The following is a 17,701-nucleotide window of genomic DNA, read 5'->3' as shown; positions in this document are numbered from 1 at the left end:
AACGATAGGCACACTTTATATCAGTTCCGGTCCCTTGCCGGACTGTGTTGTCGCTTAAGTGTTCCAATCTTACCGCTAAAGCGCTCGTGGCAATGGCGGGACTGTGAGAAAGTAAACTTCAGTGCTCGGCGAGATTTTCAGAGCGAAGCATGCAGCGAAAGAAGCAGGTTTGATTTGCCAATCTCCTGGGTCTGCAAGATGCCAGTTTGGTCCCGTGATTGAGTACGATTATACACTCGCTTTAACAGACAATTTTGTTGGTTTGGCCGACAGAAACCTTGTGCAAACGGACACCAACTCGAGAGGGGAGCGGATCATCCGGCAACAACATGCTCAGAATCAAGAAATCTTCAAGGGTGAGCAGGTCGACCTGGATTTGGGAAACCGGCAAATCAATCGACTTGGGGAAATGGACTTCACTGAAGCATACGGGGGTCATCGGACTGCAGTGTACCCCGCCGTCCATATCAGAAATCATGGGCAAAGCAGCTTGCATGCAGGAAGTGTGTGCGTCGCTTTCTCGGGTTATGAAACTGGTGTCCTAGGTCAAATCTGCATAAGCGTGGCATTAATTTAAGACTGCGAACAAAATCGTCGACTGGTTTTCTCCTTCATAACGATCTACTGAGGCCCACGGGGCAAGCAGCCCATGTGACTTTGCCGCTCGCACCCCACACCATCCACCCATAGCCCTTTTACTGTATCCCACGCATCTCACGCTAAATGTCCATGGTATATGAAGAGTGCAGCGACGATTTAAAACATTCGCTCATACCCGATCGGGGGAAGGGGCTCGGCTCGGTAACACGCTTTCAGATGATTCCAAAGCATTAGCCTGTTGATTCTCCCTGATCCTGGCATACTGATAAGAAGTGAGCTCATTCCCCCGACGAAAAATCTCGCTTCAAGGAACCAAAGCCTCAACTCACCAAAGCGAGGAGGCTTGCAATATAGGTCCCCCCTTCTGTGGCACCATGATACTTTTCTATGAGTTTGCTTGCAACGTACAAGACCTTGCTTCTCTGGTGGACAGTGTCAATCTTAGTATGCTGACTTTGACAATAATCCAAAGTCTTACGCTTACCAATGATTCACCGTTCGCCGCTAGACTTTCGGTCGGTATCCTGTTCGTAACCTGTCAGCATTGCTAGGGGGTCTTCCGTTGAGAAAGGAATGCCTACATCTCCAGCATGCTCAGAACATGTTTTTCAACCCAAATCTTATCGTCTGCTTCATCCTCCCTGTCTCCAACAGCAACAGCATACCGCTGTATTGCGTACCTCACTAGCGCCTGGGAGACGAGCAAGTTGGCCCTGCATGTTTCGAAGATGTCGCTACTGTGTTGCGGAGGTCGATCGCTCGTGTTATCCATTTGACCCAGCGGCTGAGAATTCATGGAGCTATTCAACTGTAGCGGATAAGGCAGATCGGCCAGGATCTGCTGCAGTGCTGTCTGGAAATCACTCGCTGGGCGAGGCGTGGCAGCTAATGGTGGAAGTAAAGAAAGGTCCGATTGAACCGATCTATCAAGCGCCGAGAGGGAGCGATGGGCTGTGAGAATCGAGCCAAGCAAATGAAAGATCCGCGAGACATGATGAAAGCCGCTTAGGACGGAACACGCTCCAGGAGGCTGGGGGAAAGCCCCCGACGCCGTGATCAAGTTATCATCGATTGTTGTCGGCAACGGAATCGATAAATCGGCGTCGTTAATCTGAAGAGGAGCAAAGGTCAAGGCAGATATGGTACGATCGGAGCCATCTGTCAAGGTCAGCCATTTGTCAGCAGGCATCCAACACAGAGTATCCCGTGTACGTGGGTACCGAGGCTACAAGACACTGACAAAGCAACCAAAACACCCTTCTTCGTACCTCCAGTTCGATACGATCGACACTGACTTCGGAGGATCCTTCATCGTGTATTCTGAGCTCTTGTGCGAGACGAATGGCCTTGCTTAACGCCACGTTGGCGGCGGTGGTTCTTCCCAGGGTGCTCAGATAGATATGGTCGCAGCTGATACGCAAGGTCATTGGTTGCACGTCAAGATATTCACACCGGGGTAGGGCGTGCATCAGTGTTACGACTCACTATAGCGTCCTATACTGAGTGTCAGCGAGATCACTCTGTGAGGGCAAATAATGACCAGGCTCACGCGATATCATTGATAGTGACAGTTTTGTAGCTTCGATTTTGTAGAGCAACAGAGCCGGCGTGACACCTGCGATGTAAATGGCGGAGGGCGGACATCTCGACAAACGAGAGAGCCGATCGAGGCAGCTGGATGATAGAGTAGGCGACTGTAGAGTGGTGAGCGGAAGCTCTGAAGACCTCGGGCGTTGTATTGACTACGCGGTGACCTCAAACACAATTCTATGTAGACGTACCTAAGGATAGCAGAAACGCCCGCCAACTTCGACTCCTCTCGTCCTCTCTGCTCATGAGTCGCTGCAAAAAGGTAGGCCAATGTAACACTGGCAATAATGGACTGGACTCGCGTGAGTTTTGTCCTAGACAGTAATGGAATTGGAGATACCTACTACAAATGTGTGTGATAAGCGTGAAGGATCCGCGTAAGCGTTCTCCATGGAATCCACTCCTCGATCCCCACGTGCGGTGCAGGTGCATGAGAATTGCCGAACAAAGGTGCAGAAGGCGAAGAGAGGCCACCGCTTTGTTGTTCGGCCCTGTCGGCGGTTGTCAAGTAGCCCATGTCAGCTGCGCGTCCTGATGTGTGGGTACCATCTCGAGGAACAGACTCCCGGTCTACGTTTGGCGGTATCGTACCGTCGCAATTCGAGGGAGACGGAAAGGAGATTGTGCTGGACTCGACAATAAGAGGGTTGAACAGAGCTTTCGGACTCATGTATAGCCAAGACCAGTCTATTGCAGATTCTACGTCATGCCGTTGGACACCTGGCTGGGCGAGAGAAACCTCCGAAGGCTCAGTCGAGGGCAGGGCATCCACCGGTGCCGCGGCTGTGTCTGATGCAGGCAGAGGCGGCGGAGAGGCTAGGAAAGGGAAGACATCCCAGGGCGCAGTATGTTGAGGGGATAAATGTGATTGTGCACGGGGCACAGTCTCATGTCTCGGCGAGAATGGGGCGAGTGACTGTTGGGAAAGGTTGGAAGCTCCGGAAGACATAGACCGGAGAGGGGAACGCGATACCCTGCGTCTCCGCAAGACATGTGACTGGTCAGAACGGATCGATCCTTCACCCAGCTGAGGCCCACCCTCAGGAGTGATGATAGGACAATCCTTCGAATAGCTGTGGAATTCACCGTTATGGTGTTCGGGCTTGGTGTTAGATAATCGGCCTTGGTGTAAGCGGTAAGATTAAACATACCGACTGGTGGGTCCCGGTTTCCTCCTGCTGTACTTGTACTCGCATTCCTGACCCAATGCGCTACAGCCCTCACATTGTGTCGCAAAGGGTGGTTTGACGCACTTGACTTTTCTCTTTCGACACAGGTCGCAGGAAGGTTGGCGTTGCTTCGGGGTGGTCGTTGGCGTCAAATCTTCGAGCGATGACATTGGATATGCGACAAGTGAGCAGATGATGCAGTGTATCTGGCTATCCTAATCTCAACAGAGGTGACTGTCATCTTGAGCGATGAAGATGCTAATGCTGAATCCAGCACCACGTCAACACAGCCGTAATTTGCTGATTCCCACGGTTTCCCTATTGCCGGTTGGTTTTGCTCTCCGCCAGAATGTAATTCTCGCCAGAATGAAATTTCATTAGGAATGATTGTAACAAGTTTGTAATTGATTTTATCAAGTCTTACAGTTCATGCATGTTTGAGTTCATGCATGTTTCATCAAACATGCATGAAAAGTACAGGCTGGCTGCGTCACCACTACCCCTTGCAATTTCCCTCATCTTAAGCATGCATCAAAGCATGCATGTAGGCTGTAGATCGCCTAGTTTTCTGCACCAATCCTAATTGAAGTCAGGGATATTTGTAATAATTTCATTCTGGCGAGATTTCATTGTGGCGGAGAGCAGGTTTCCCACGGATTCCCTATTCCTTACTCGCTGGAGAAGCTGTTGTTGACAATATTCAATTATTGGAGAAGTCTTACCGTCGGAATGTCTCCGGGCTAACTTCGGCGTAGCCATCTGCATTGTAGAGTACTTAAAGCTCGTCCGCCAAACGTCGCTATGTCATCCGCATTGAGAGATCCTGTGATACCATTTCCCACGCACTGACTTTCTAAGATGATTTCCCCAGTCAATGATGAGTGGCTGGTAGAGTCCGGGGACAAAGCTTGGTGGAAGTCGGCAACTGTGTACCAAGGTATGTTCATGTGGCTATCACAATCTTATAGGGCTAACGGAGTACGTTCTAACTATAGTATATCCTGTAAGCCTCACTTTTCCATGCGTTCATCACATTATGACTGATAGGGACACATCCTTCGCATTTCCAGGCCTCTTTCTGTGATCATGCTGCCAATGGCCATGGTACGCTGCTCGGTATCCTCTCCAAAGTGGATTACTTGCAATCACTCGGAGTCGACATCGTTTGGCTGTCTCCGATATACGAGTCCCCACAGGCCGACATGGGGTGAGTCGAATGTGATAAGGTGGCTATAGGCATGCCTGAGGGCTGATCTTCTGGTGCAGGTATGATATTTCTAATTACCGTCAAATAGATAAGCGGTATGGCTCGCTCGAGGAATGGGATAGGCTGCTCGCTGCCCTTCACCAACGGGGCATGAAACTTGTCATGGACTTGGTCGTAAATCATACATCAGACCAGGTGAGCACAACGGGATCCTTGGTTTCACGGGCTCTAACACCGTCCGTCCTGTAGCACGCATGGTTCAAGGAGTCGCGCAGTTCGCGAAACAACCCGAAAAGAGACTGGTACATTTGGCGACCAGCTCGGTACAACGAGAAGAATGAGAGGATTCCCCCTAACAATTGGAAAGCCACCTTTGGCCAGTGCGTGAAGGATCTCCCATCGATCGAGTTCTCCAGTGCTGACACGAGGACGCTGATATTCTAGAGACTCGGCGTGGGAGTATGACGAGACTACGGATGAATATTATCTCCATCTGTTCCTAAAGGAGCAACCGGACCTCAATTGGGAAAACCCCAAAGTTCGAGCCGAGATCTATGACATGATGCACTGGTGGCTCAGAAGGGGTGCCGATGGATTCCGCATGGACGTTGTGAGTTTCGCTCTTACACCAATGGATCTGGCGTAGATATTGATACCGATCAAGATCAATTTCATCGCCAAAGCACCAGGACTACCCGATGCGCCTGTTACTCAGCCAGACCGGGAGTACCAGCCGTTTGGATCCATGTCCATTAACCAGCTCGAGGTGCATACATGGCTCAAAGAGATGAATCGCAAAGTACTTTCGCAGTATGACTGCTTCGCGTAAGTTTGCGTGGAATGATCTCGTGCCCCCGATACTGACCAATCCTGTATAGCGTGGGAGAATGCCCAGGGGATGAGGGGGTAGCGGCGTACGCACCGTACTCTATAAGCAATAACAAGGAGCTTCAAATGGTCTTTCACTTTCACCAGTATGAAATCTCAGTGCTGTTCCTCATCATAGCTCGTCTTTACTGACTGCCTCTCAACCTGTAGTCAGAGCTTCGATCGTGCGGCTGGTGGGTTCGCGCGAGCTCATAAATCTGATTGGAAGCTATCCGAGTTGAAGAAGATCTTCAACACCTGGCAAGTCGAGATGTCACAGGCGGGCGGCTGGAATAGCAATTAGTGAGCTTTTTTCTCGTCCCCTTTTGCTGCGTCGTTCTGACCCACGTTTCGTAGTCTTGAGAATCATGATCAACCTCGGATTGTATCCCGAATGGCATCTGATCACCCGGCAGATCGAGCGCGATGCGCGAAACTTTTGTCCTTGTTCCATTGCTCGCTCGGCGGAACATTGTACATCTATCAAGGGCAGGAGCTGGGCATGATCAACGTCCCTCGCGACTGGAACATTGCCGAGTATAAAGATGTGGAAACGATTCACAACTTTGAAGCGGAGGTGGAGCATCGAAAGGCCAAGTCCGGTCAAACGAACCCGGACATTTCCGACTTGCTCGAGCACAACCGCATGACCGCTAGGGATAATGGCCGCACTCCCATGCAGGTGAGCTGCCAATCGATGATGGTGGTAGAAGGGAATTGTTAACGTAAACTGCTGTAGTGGGACTCCAGCCTGAATGCTGGATTCTCGAAGGGCGATCCTTGGATGCGGATCCACGATGACTATCACGATGGCTGGAACGCCGCCGCTCAGACAAAGGACCAGCATTCGGTGTGGTCTTTCTGGCAGAAGGTACTCCGCCTGAGAAAGGAGTACGATGCGATGATATATGGTCAGTGCGATCGGGCGCGGGTGCAATGTCGATGCGCAATGCTGACGGCTTTGGACCTCAAGGCAAATTCATTCCGTTGGACGAGCCCAACGAGGAAACCTATTCGTACATCCGGGAGGATCCCAAAGTCGGGCAGAAGCTTCTTGTTGTCCTGAATTTGTCGCGAACAGGAAACAACCGAGGCACACCTTCGACTGTAGTGTTACCGCCCGGGCTCGATACGTCGAACTCGAAGCTTCTGATCTCCAACGTCGGATCATCCGAAGGCCGAATTGAAGGGGATATACATCTGGCGCCGTGGGAAGGCAGGATATATCTTCTATGACAAGATGGAAAGTTTAGTTTGGCAGACTTGTAGCAAGATGCCTTCTCCCAACATCGACCGAGCCATCTTTATACCATCATGCATCCAATCCTCTCATATGTAGGCGCAATGCCAGGATGTCAAGTGAATGCGGGTCATCGCTTTATAGGGTCTCAAGGTGATGTATAAGAGCAAACTTTTGCTTCCCCTTCGTCTTGTAGCCCTCTCGAGTATCTTGTCCGCTCCTTGGGACGTTTAGCCTGTGCACGTGGATTGTATGAAACAAGGATTGCAGGGTACTTAAGATCGAGAAGCTCTGTATGGCATACTATGCACACTCAGTTCAACTCCGTGGAATACGTTATAGGCTTTGTTACATGCAACGTACAACAACTCATAAAGAGAGACAGGAACAATAAGCAGGCAGACAAGAGATGGGCGGCGAACGAAGACACGGCCCGCTGTTGATATTCCACAAGCTTTCAGCTATACGGTCCGATTAGACATATAAGCCACGAGATCGCACACTATGCACGCATGCGTTTTAGCAATGAGCACACTCGCGCACACAGGCTATGTCATCGCCAGAGTGAGACTCACTTCTGGAGGAAAAGCCCCATTCGTTATCATACCATGCAACGATCTTCGCGGTCCTCTCATTGAGCATCACCGTCGCGTCCACGTCTAATATGCTACTTTGAATCGAGGAGAGGTAATCTGACGAGACCAGCTTTTCGTCTGATACGCTAAGCACACCTGCTAAAGCTGGACCGTCCGGATGGGGTGTACTCGACTGTATTGGTCTTCTAGCTGCCGCTTCTCTGAATGGTCTGATGAGTTCCTCTTTCGATGAGACGGGTGTGGACAAGGTGACGGTGAGGTCGACGAGAGATACGTTGGTAACGGGTACTCTGACGGAGATACCTATAGTCAATGTGTCAACAAGAACGCTTGAAGTTGGAAGACGCAGCGGCGAGTTCACTCACCATGGAATTTCCCTGCTAGTTCCGGTAACACCTTGACTACCGCTTGAGCAGCACCTGTAGTAGCGGGTATGATATTACCCATCGCCGAACGTCCTATTGCCCGAGGTTAGCTGTTAATGGGACGTAACATGAAAGTAAGAGACCAAGACAGACAGACGCACCTTGCCTGATATCCTTTGTACTGAAACCGTCTAAAACCTTCTGACTGGATGTACTCGCATGAATAGTCGTCATCATTCCTGTCTCCACACCGAAAGCTCTTTGCAATACCAGTGCTACTGGTGCCAGGCAATTGGTCTGTACGAGGCCAGACGTTAGCAATACATCATACTTTCGGCAGCAGCTTTAGAGATGACTCACCGTGCAAGATGCATTGCTCAAGACATCCTCTACTCCCTCATATACATGATGATTCACTCCATACACACAGTTGAGCGTGTCCTTGCTTGGAGCAGAGATCAACACCTTCTTCGCTTTTCCATACTTGATGTGCAACTCCGCTTTCTCTTTGGTGGTGTATTTACCGGTAGATTCCATGATATACTCAGCTTCGGCTAAAGACCAGTTTAGTCTCGTTGTGTCTCGCTCCGAGAAAAGATGGATGAGCCTTCCTCGGAAGACTAGTGCTGAGGGATCAGGATTGTTGGGAGTAGGCTGCAACAAGCCGGGATGATCGGGTGGGCAAATGGATAACTCAGCGCCGAGCTTGAACTTGCCATGGGTGGAATCATGCATTATAGCCGTCATGAGATGCTCCAATGAGTGGGCGGTGTGATTGACGGCGACGAGCAGTAGATCATCACGTTCAAGGAGGAGCCGGAAGAGTGCTCGACCTACAGTGAAGGTGGACATACGTGTGAGTTTCGCTCATAGTCGATTTGGGATAAACACGTACCAATACGACCGAATCCATTGATACCGACTCTTGGGAGCGTAGACTGTTCACTGATTGCAATAGGCACTATGCAAGACCTCAGTGACCTTATTGTTCATTCATTGGAGACTTTATTAACTCACTGTTTGTTTTCGGTAGCGAGTAGAGATAATTATGACGTTCAATTTGCTTTCCTCGACCTCCGCTCCTTCACACTCCTTCCCTTCTTATATCTCGCGTCCTCGTCGATATGGGTCAGTCATCATATCCGTCTATCCGCGTTGGCATGCAGTGTGTCTGCGGTGAATACTGCATACACCCCAGTTGCCAAAATAATGCGACGAGTAAACCCAGTAAAACCGATTGATGGGAGTCATTTTGTGGGATCTCCATCAACGTGATCGGGGGAACGAATCTCTGGTATTCCAGTGGGGCATCGTTCAGGTTATCCCGAAAATCGGCTTTACAGGACTGTAGTACCCACATCTACCACTTTATGTATCTTGGATCCAGCCATCAGATCTGAACGAGATGGGGTCTACATGCTCGAAACATGCTTATTCAGAGGTCTGTTCCTGACCCAAGCATCACGATGTGCAATGACCAAGATGACGCATTGTAGTACAGTGTATAACAACACCCACAGCCAAGTCGGGTTTCTGAACGCCGAGGTGATTATCTCCTTCAACCGGATCTAACATCCCATCTCCGTGAGTCGTTCTTCTCAGAGACTAAAGAGTCGGCCACAGACCAGCTCGGCCAGTGAGGGCATTGCTTGGAAGGATCAGGCATCGATTATGATACCTCCAAGAGGGGACACATGTATATAAACCATGCATGCATCTGCGTGATATTGTCCTCCTGTTTCGCCTGTTTTGCCGTACCATACCACACTACCAATAAGACCTCACTGCTTAGCACGTAAAAGCCATGTCCTCGCTCAAACCTGTAATCCAAGGATTTCTTCCCGTCATCGGACTCGCTTTAGTAGGAAGTGGAACTTATGGTATTCTCAAACCATTGAATAGTGAGTTTCTTGCACACACTCTCTGTGTCTTACTCGTATGTAGCTGACCTGCGTTGATTAATAGTGGCCCACATCTTTGGTATTCTGAACGCTGGTCAACCCGAGGTACTCTTCTACCCGGGTTTAGCGGGTCGAAACCTTGCAGCTGGTATCGCAGTCCTATTCCTTACCTACCAAAGACAGTTCAAACCACTTGGCACATTCTTACTCTCCTGGATGGTAGTTGGTTTCGTCGACACCTGGATCTGTTTAACCAACCCAAAGGTTGTCAACACTTGGCTGCATGTCATGAACACTGGTCTCCTCGCGGTTGTTTCTTCTGGGTTATTGGACTGGTGGTAGAAGAAGGAAGGATATCGGTGGGATAGCGACATACACCATTTTCCGCATAGCACGATATATATACAACGACTGATGGTCACTTCGCATTTAATGGTGTGTAGCAGTATAATTTACATCGCATCTACCACGCGAGCTTCTTGTTGTCATCGCCCCGTGTATGCTTGTCAGACCAGCCGGCTTGTTCGACGGCGAATGCTACGGCGAGTTTGGAAAATTCGAGCATGTGCTAGTCATCACAATAGATCTTTAGTTCTTCCACTATCCGAGATAGATGAACCGTGAGACATAGCAAGATAACTCACCTCTAACGAGAAATACCCAGTCTCATCGTCAATATCCATCTTATCCTTATCTGTATGAATATACCCATCGAAATCTCCTGGGAATCCACCCGCTAATGGATCACCCTCTGCTGCAAAAGCTGCGGGATAGCCACCTTGAGTCCATGACATGTAATCCGATCCTGCACCGGCACTGTAGTTCGACATCAGCTGATCTGTCCCTTGACGGAGAGTGATGATGCATTCAGCGTACTCACCCTAGAGAAGATGTGTTGACAGGAATATCTACATATTCTTTCGCAAGTTTCACTACCCATTTCGTAAGGTCATCATCCGCGTCGTTCTCGAGTAGGAAGATGTGTGGTGTGGTGTTCCGAGCGACGAAAGCAGTCATGTCCTAGGAAAGCACATCAGTCGTTGCCAAAGTGAAAGGTGAAAGATGGTGCTGTCATAAACTCACAAACTCCATCATAGCTCCTACTTTAGCGTTCAGTCCCCTTTTGTACGCTACAATCTCTTGACTACCCAGCAGACCAGCTTCTTCCGCCGCGTACCAGTGAAATTCTACTGGTCCCCTCTGAGGGATATATCCCCTGTTTGCCAAAGCTCTGAACGCCTCTAAGATGCTGGTCGATCCCGACATGTCGTCGTCTGCACCGGGGGCAGGCAGAAGAGGGAATAGATAGTTGGCTGAATCTTGGTGCGCCCCGATGATGGTCAGCGGGAGAGAAGCGTTCCGAATGGGCGGTTCAAACCTAGCTACGATACTGGGCTGTGGGAAGTGGTGGGTATGATATTCCAACGAGATGAACTCGCCAACGGGAGACTGGGCGATGATGGAAGCAATATAATCATGTATCCATCGAGCGGATTGGACACCTGTCTCGGCATGATAGTAACGATTGAAGAAAGAGGTAGCTTTCAGCAGGACATCGTGCATGTGAGAGGTACTGAGATCAGAGAAGATAGGACGGATGTATCGCTGATGGGTGAGTTCAGGTGTGTCTACAGATGAGTTCAGCTGAGAACGTAGACGTGTTACACATCGATATCTATAGCTTACTCGCTTTGCCAGCCATCAGTCTGCTGTCCAACAGTTCCTGACTTTCCGTTAGATCCATGAATTTGTTCCCCCCTCTCCTAAGACGCAACTTGTCCCCCTCTGTCATCCAGACACCTTCTCGTGGTCCTTGACCGAAAATCCTTAGCAATCTACGCTGGCTCATCATATCCTTTAATTCCGGTTTGAGAGATAACAAGGCATCTACCGGATCCTCATGTTGCTCCAGGGCAGAAAGTATCGAGGGGTTCACTTCATGCTGAGTGGATACTGAGGCCGATAGCAGATTGTTGAGTGAGAGTTGGGCAGGATTGGTTGATTCGATCAGGGGGGAGGATGTCACGAGTGTCAGCGCTGGAAGCGTTAGAAGTGCATGATAGGAGCTGAGCTTGACCATGTTGGGCGGTCGAGGTTGGTCCTGGGGCGTTCACTTATACACAGAGGGTAGTGGTTATGATGACCGATGCATGAAATGATGAATGAATGAATGAATGAATGAATGAATGAATGAATGAATGAATGAATGGGTTGTGATGTCAAACAATCAGTGATCTTCCTAATCCGGATTCGTCTCATCCCGCCATTTCATCCTCATCTTCATCCTCCTCTCAATAACGTGTTCCACTTCACGATTCATCCCATCATGATCCAATCACATCCTCTTCGTCTAGCAAACGCGCGTGGCCCGTGGAGGTATACAAGACAACCATGATGATGCTATACTAACCCTACTTGCCGACTTGGTATGCTGGGTTCGTGTTCAGGCTTCAGCAAGAATCGTTTGGTTCCTTATATCAACTTTATCACGGATGAGAACGCTCCTACCTCCAAGGGAACTTGGATTTCTTTTCCGTACGGTGCCATAGCAGTATTCAATATGCAGGCTGATAGAAGAAACAAATCCACGGACCGACGTGAGCAGATCCAAGCCTCACAGAACAAACTATTTCCTTTGGTCCATCTCACCTAGGCGACCTGCAGCCCCAAAGTTCTCATTGTATGGTATGCAGTTCCTGTGCTCTTTATGGACCGGACTGGTATGAAAGCAAGGCCTTAGCAGGAGAGCAATCGGGATGAAGTATTCGGAAAACATCAACAGGTCAAGGTACCAATGATGAGAGGACCCAAGAGGTTACAAATAGGTAACTTTTTCGGTAGCCAAGAACATCGATTTCTATTTTTGTTTCCAAGATATTCCTCAGACGAACATCAAGCCAATAGGATCTAGATCTCAAGGACTTCGGGATCATCAGGCTCGTCCAACATGTCGAGAATCCCTTGAAATCTAATAACCAACTTTACCCTCATCTCAGGCGGAGGGTTTTAAGTCGCACAAGTCAGTCCACGGAAGCCCTGATCAAGCCTAGCTTCCCGAATTCAGAACCAACATTTACCCAATCTCAGTGATCTGCACAGCTTGTCCACTGAATTTGGATCACTCGATCTTGCTTACCTCAAGATGGCTTCTATACGACCCATCGGTCCTCATTCAAGATCGTCCGAAGGTGGATGGTAAACCCCAAATTCGAACGACTCTCGTTCTCTGGAATATCTATAAAACCGGTCGCAAGAAGATTCCCTTCGTTACCTCTGCTCCCCATCTCACTCTACAACTACCAGTAAAACTGACTCACCATGTTCAAGCTCACATCCGTTCTTGTCCTTACTCTTCCTCTCCTCGCCAGCGCTTCCCCTGTGGTTAGAAGCTCATCTTCTGAGGAGTCCACCGACGAAGTCCTGTCAGCTTTTGAACCTAATACTACAGCCTGGTCAGCTGGCGCTTCCGACTCCTACTCTGTCTGGGGGAACTCGTGTAATACCACTCAGCTCGAGCTGATCGGTGAAGGACTCGCTCAAACCATGAAGCTGGTTGACCATGGTAGAGATCACTTGAGAAGATTCGGTAATGATAGCTAGTGAGTAGTTCGACGTTGCTCAAACGTTACACACAATCAGACGAGTGTCGGAAACAAAGCTAACACGTATCCATATTTCAGCTTCCAGAGATGGTTCGGCAATGACAACAACCCTAACATTCTCGAAGGTTTATTCGATAGAATCGTCAGCGGTGATAAAGGCAACGTCTCATTCACTTGTGACGATATCGACAGCACTTGTGATGGTAAATACGGTGTAATCCCAGGTTACTTCAGTTCATCTACCCCAGAGTAAGCTTCTGGTCAGTCAATGTGCAACTATACTAGCAAAAGCTGACTCGCTCACTACAGACTGACGGTTGTGTGTCCCACCTACTACCTCTCCAAAGGCCCTTTGGATGAATTGTGTACTGCTGGGAAGACTATCGCTTCTCAAGGATCGGAGTGTAAGTTATACATGTTAGTCATTCGGAACAATAGGAGTCAACCCACTCACTTGATCTGTAGCCACTGATGGATCATGGTTCCTTCACCGACTCTTGCATCTTCCCCAAACGACCGGCGGTGGTCTTAAGGATGTCGTCGACTCAGCTCACGACGCTGTTGATCTTGCTCAAGGTGTCAACGTGGGCTCAACTATCCACTTTGTTTACGATTGTATAGCTCAATGCTAAATAACTCCTCTTAGGCTACGCAATCTATCAAAAACATCCACTCGATCCAATACTACGCTCTGAACGTCTACGCCTCTGATATTCTCTTGCCCGGGGAGGGCTGTCTTGGTGATGTGAGTGATAAAAAGTCCTTTGGAAGACTGGTGACCTATACGCTGATGCTCATGCTTTGTACTTAGACTTCCGTTCCAGTCGAATCTGCGGAGTAAAAGAGGGAATCGCTTTCCAGTTAGCGCAGGCTGTGTGCTCCGAATCCTTATAATCTACTAATCACAGTATATATTCTTCATAAAAGTATAATGCGTGCATTCTGCATCACAAGCTGGTTTTCTCAATAGAAATATAAAATCATGACGTGAATTGCAGAGCGGGCTGTCCAACAATGCTCCTGACCTTGGCTGAAAGGGGACTGACGCCGAACATAAATGAAGTTTATGTGAGCCCTGACGGTACAAATGGGTCAACGAATGAGTCATCATCTTCACGATTCCTTCGCCATCCTAGGGTTAGATTGGGTTGTCACATGAGTTGTACATACTCTTCATCCTGTCTCAGTTGAAGGTTTGTGACCGTATTTGATTGAGCTTCTGGTATCATACAACATATGAACATGATACGATTCTTCAGATTCACTGGAATCGCTTCGAAGGAACGCTCAGCCTCGCGAACACCACTAACAGCCGGACGGTCACACAGTTCACTGAGAGTCAAAATCGGAATTAGAACATTAGCATCCTAGACAGATCGATTCAAGGTGAACATTCGGGGTCATACAGGAACGTGTGTCTGCCATCTCATCAGCGATTCAATCAATGTTGAGACGATACTCAGCATTCAACATGCCTATCTCTTTCTCAATGGAACGTGCTGGTCTACACATCTGAGGGACATTTCGTTTCATCATCAGCATCTACCGATCGGACTCGACATGGGATACCTTGTCTCAACGCGGAGATTGGAATCAATGCCAGCTTGATTGAAATGCTATATTCACATTCCTGAGAATGAGTGTTGATGTATTTCATCCCATCCGTAGAGATGACGCTAGCAGGATATGGCTGGCATTCACAGACAATGGACCAAAGAAAGGCGGTTTATGTTTGAATGGAATGTCGGAATCGTAGTTATGTCATGACAAGGAAAGGTTATCTGCAATATCGACCCCACGATGTATAAAAAGGATGTTGAGGAATAGTTCAATCGTTCATCCCTCCTTCTTCCACTTACCGATATCAATTCTCCTTGTTCCGTTATTTTGAAATCAAAAAATCCACGTATACGATGTATTCCAAAACCCTTTTCTTCAAACAATTCTACATAACGCTGCTCGCGACCTCAGCCATTGCGGCGATACCTCAACAACCCGGTGCCAAAGCCACGAAGCCCAAGCCTTACCCATATAAGCAGACGACTCGAAGTGAGGTATGTATCTCTGTAATTGTGATCTTACGTCGTTGTGATCGGATCAGAATTGGATACTAACCAGCTCCCCATAGGTCATCCGGCGACAGCAGAGACGGGCTTTAGGTATGAAACGAGCGGTTCCTTCGAATATACCTGGACCAGCGGATGTATCTCCCTCCACGGACGACACAGTGACCTACTTCTTCTTCCACGTTGGTACGGGTGCTTATGAGACTGATGCAAATCCAAGTGAGCGATTGTTCGTTCATGACAAATGAGGGTGGTCTCGATTCTTCTGTTTACGCTGATTGCGTCGTCGGAAATAGGCGATGATGTCGACATTTTCCCTCCTCTCGACACGACCATCCCCGGCTCTCAAGATGGTGCAGAAGCAGTTCAAACCTGTGCCGACTTCGCCTGGGACCAAGGCTATTTCGCATTCCAAGTTTATTATAGGCGTTCGACGGACGAATGGACGTGCACCGCTTATATATATGCCTACCCCGGCGATCAGAGCGATTCGAGTTACTTCAACGTGGTGGACAATGATGTAGCACTGGCCTATGGATATCAGCAGAATGTTGAATGATTGGGGTGTTTTGAAATGTCGATGAATGGAAGTGGAAAGGTATTACAAAGATCTTTCATTGAAAGATCGTTCTTTTTTGGGTGTGTAATCAACTTTTCTATTATAAGCGTTTGCTCAAATGAAACGACAATATGTAGATCTTAAATATACACATGATAATGAGCATGATAATGACCATGTACTCTCACGTCGTTGACGTTATCAACCATAGATCAATGTCATTACTTCCGCGAGATGATGGTTGCACTTGCTCGGGCGGTAGAAAGTACGATGCTTTGACGGCACTACTGTTATCTCAGTGGGGAAGAAGACTCTGCTTACTGCGCGATATACTGATCCTCCCACGTAAGCTTCTCTTTCAGCTAAGGAGTTATGTTGGTGTTATGCTATTCATATACAAGTTTTAGAGGCCAAAGGGGATTGGGCCATGAAAACTATGTGGCAGTACGGGCCTGTTTTATGGGTTCCCGATGGTCATTGTTGCAACTCTTGTCATTCCACTTATTTGTTAGGATCGTCTCACTGTTTTAGAATTCATCCAGCTCAACGAGCTTAGAATGGTGGTCATTACAGGTTTCGCAGATCTGGGGCAGTGGGGCGAGTCCTCGGTCACAAGTAGCATCTAACATTCCTACAAATGTAAAGGAAAAAGGGGTGCGTCCAGGGAAGACACGGCATAACGCGCTGCCACTCATTATGCGGAGGCTGCAATGCTTCTTGCCTTCTTGAAGTTGGGTTTGTATTGCCGGGCGGCGAGTCGTCTCTCCGCAGGCGACATCCTCTTAGGCATTGCTCTTTTCCTGAAATAAGTGTACTCATCGGGGTTCTCTTGAGCACAAGGTCCGGTCGTAGCCTGAAAAAGATCATTCATGCATGTCAGCAAGACCTCGGAGCTTACAAGTCGGAGAAGGAAGCTCACCGTTGCTGGACAATCGTCGGCGTTTGTGAAGCCCTGACCTTCGTCAGAGTAAAGTTGACCGTCATCTGTGTAGTAACAGACGGAAGGATCGAAATAGTCGTCATAACTATTGGGCCCATAAACCTCGTCAGCGGATCGCGTCCCAAGGCATTGGTTGCGGATGGCGACGTAAACTTACTTGCAAACATTGACATGGGTGGATCCGTCAGGTCCATACTCGTCATTCGTGCCATAAACGTAATTGAAGTCCCCCGAGGCTTTTGCAGGACAAGTGACTATCATTCACGATTCGCTCAGCAGCTGGCATATGGCGAGGAAGTGATTTGTCCAACTCACAGAAACATTGATAACCACCAGCACTTGGTACACTTCGTGCTCTCATCTGTGTTTCAGTAGGTGTATATGTGAACGCCGAAGCAAGGCCGGAAAGCGTGGAGAGGACGAGGAAGAAGGAGACGGTTCGTATGCCTGTTGACATCGTAGAGAATCGTTAAAAGAGCGTGAAGTAGTTGGCAAACGAAAGCAAACAGTTACTGATGTTGGGTTGGGGGAAGGGGAATGGTTGTTGACATACGAAACGCTTCTATATATCTGAAAAACCTCGTCACTGACTCTACTCGTCTTGTTTGTTGTTTGGGTCATCTCGTAACGTGTGAGTAATCTGGTCTCTCGGTTCGTTGTTCGAGACTTGCTGACGATCATCCGAGTCAGTCAATGAGGTGCTAGAGCAACAACAAGGTGGGAGCTTGTTAAGTGGGTGTGAACGCCTGATGCCGGTAAAGATGTCTGTCAGGCATGACAATAGATATATACAGTACGTACAATGATTACCTCGAAGCCAAAATGATTCATGTCGTTCAGGGCCGAATGTTTGTAGATCCGCAGGAATGCTTAATGACCCAGACAAGTGACTACCCGATGACTCAGGCACTCGTCAAATCTTGTTTCCTCACTCTTGGCACATAGATTTTAAGACATTACGTTGATCGTCAGTTTCACCAGCTTGGATGAACTCAGACG

At 48.5% G+C, this 17,701-nt stretch overlaps 8 protein-coding genes across 8 annotated transcripts; 4 read left to right on the top strand and 4 right to left on the bottom strand.

The window, feature by feature from the left end:
• Positions 1-769: 769 nt before the first annotated feature.
• On the bottom strand, positions 770-3,529 carry L199_007854 (uncharacterized protein; the record flags this gene model as incomplete). The annotated part of the gene is made up of 9 exons (XM_064893540.1): positions 770-862; positions 930-1,022; positions 1,085-1,124; positions 1,182-1,758; positions 1,841-2,010; positions 2,150-2,294; positions 2,382-2,482; positions 2,535-3,263; positions 3,342-3,529. The coding sequence occupies 9 exons, from the start codon at positions 3,527-3,529 to the stop codon at positions 770-772; spliced, it is 2,136 nt and encodes a 711-aa protein (XP_064749612.1).
• A 688-nt stretch (positions 3,530-4,217) lies between these two features.
• L199_007853 (uncharacterized protein) lies at positions 4,218-6,669 on the top strand (the record flags this gene model as incomplete). Its single annotated transcript, XM_064893539.1, has 12 exons — positions 4,218-4,296; positions 4,355-4,362; positions 4,430-4,566; positions 4,626-4,761; positions 4,816-4,946; positions 5,011-5,176; positions 5,231-5,391; positions 5,445-5,540; positions 5,605-5,736; positions 5,791-6,115; positions 6,173-6,344; positions 6,407-6,669. 12 exons carry the CDS (start codon positions 4,218-4,220, stop codon positions 6,667-6,669), a joined length of 1,806 nt encoding a protein of 601 aa, XP_064749611.1.
• Positions 6,670-7,134: 465 nt separating this feature from the next.
• L199_007852 (glyceraldehyde-3-phosphate dehydrogenase, type I) lies at positions 7,135-8,994 on the bottom strand (the record flags this gene model as incomplete). Its single annotated transcript, XM_064893538.1, has 7 exons — positions 7,135-7,175; positions 7,249-7,572; positions 7,635-7,727; positions 7,796-7,931; positions 7,995-8,467; positions 8,530-8,595; positions 8,826-8,994. 7 exons carry the CDS (start codon positions 8,992-8,994, stop codon positions 7,135-7,137), a joined length of 1,302 nt encoding a protein of 433 aa, XP_064749610.1.
• A 444-nt stretch (positions 8,995-9,438) lies between these two features.
• Positions 9,439-9,877, top strand: L199_007851 (uncharacterized protein; the record flags this gene model as incomplete). Its single annotated transcript, XM_064893537.1, has 2 exons — positions 9,439-9,535; positions 9,600-9,877. 2 exons carry the CDS (start codon positions 9,439-9,441, stop codon positions 9,875-9,877), a joined length of 375 nt encoding a protein of 124 aa, XP_064749609.1.
• A 121-nt stretch (positions 9,878-9,998) lies between these two features.
• L199_007850 (uncharacterized protein) lies at positions 9,999-11,615 on the bottom strand (the record flags this gene model as incomplete). The annotated part of the gene is made up of 5 exons (XM_064893536.1): positions 9,999-10,103; positions 10,180-10,351; positions 10,416-10,555; positions 10,619-11,163; positions 11,222-11,615. The coding sequence occupies 5 exons, from the start codon at positions 11,613-11,615 to the stop codon at positions 9,999-10,001; spliced, it is 1,356 nt and encodes a 451-aa protein (XP_064749608.1).
• A 1,238-nt stretch (positions 11,616-12,853) lies between these two features.
• L199_007849 (uncharacterized protein) lies at positions 12,854-13,978 on the top strand (the record flags this gene model as incomplete). Its single annotated transcript, XM_064893535.1, has 6 exons — positions 12,854-13,134; positions 13,216-13,386; positions 13,447-13,541; positions 13,603-13,721; positions 13,784-13,882; positions 13,949-13,978. 6 exons carry the CDS (start codon positions 12,854-12,856, stop codon positions 13,976-13,978), a joined length of 795 nt encoding a protein of 264 aa, XP_064749607.1.
• A 1,072-nt stretch (positions 13,979-15,050) lies between these two features.
• L199_007848 (uncharacterized protein) lies at positions 15,051-15,762 on the top strand (the record flags this gene model as incomplete). The annotated part of the gene is made up of 3 exons (XM_064893534.1): positions 15,051-15,191; positions 15,266-15,422; positions 15,500-15,762. 3 exons carry the CDS (start codon positions 15,051-15,053, stop codon positions 15,760-15,762), a joined length of 561 nt encoding a protein of 186 aa, XP_064749606.1.
• A 694-nt stretch (positions 15,763-16,456) lies between these two features.
• L199_007847 (uncharacterized protein) lies at positions 16,457-17,159 on the bottom strand (the record flags this gene model as incomplete). The annotated part of the gene is made up of 4 exons (XM_064893533.1): positions 16,457-16,615; positions 16,682-16,787; positions 16,860-16,956; positions 17,018-17,159. The coding sequence occupies 4 exons, from the start codon at positions 17,157-17,159 to the stop codon at positions 16,457-16,459; spliced, it is 504 nt and encodes a 167-aa protein (XP_064749605.1).
• Positions 17,160-17,701: the final 542 nt, after the last annotated feature.

Source organism: Kwoniella botswanensis, chromosome 2 (assembly GCF_036426115.1).
Source record: "Kwoniella botswanensis chromosome 2, complete sequence".
NCBI lineage: Eukaryota > Fungi > Basidiomycota > Tremellomycetes > Tremellales > Cryptococcaceae > Kwoniella > Kwoniella botswanensis.
Note: the sequence above shows the minus strand (reverse complement) of the source record. Positions and strands in the feature narration are given on the sequence as shown.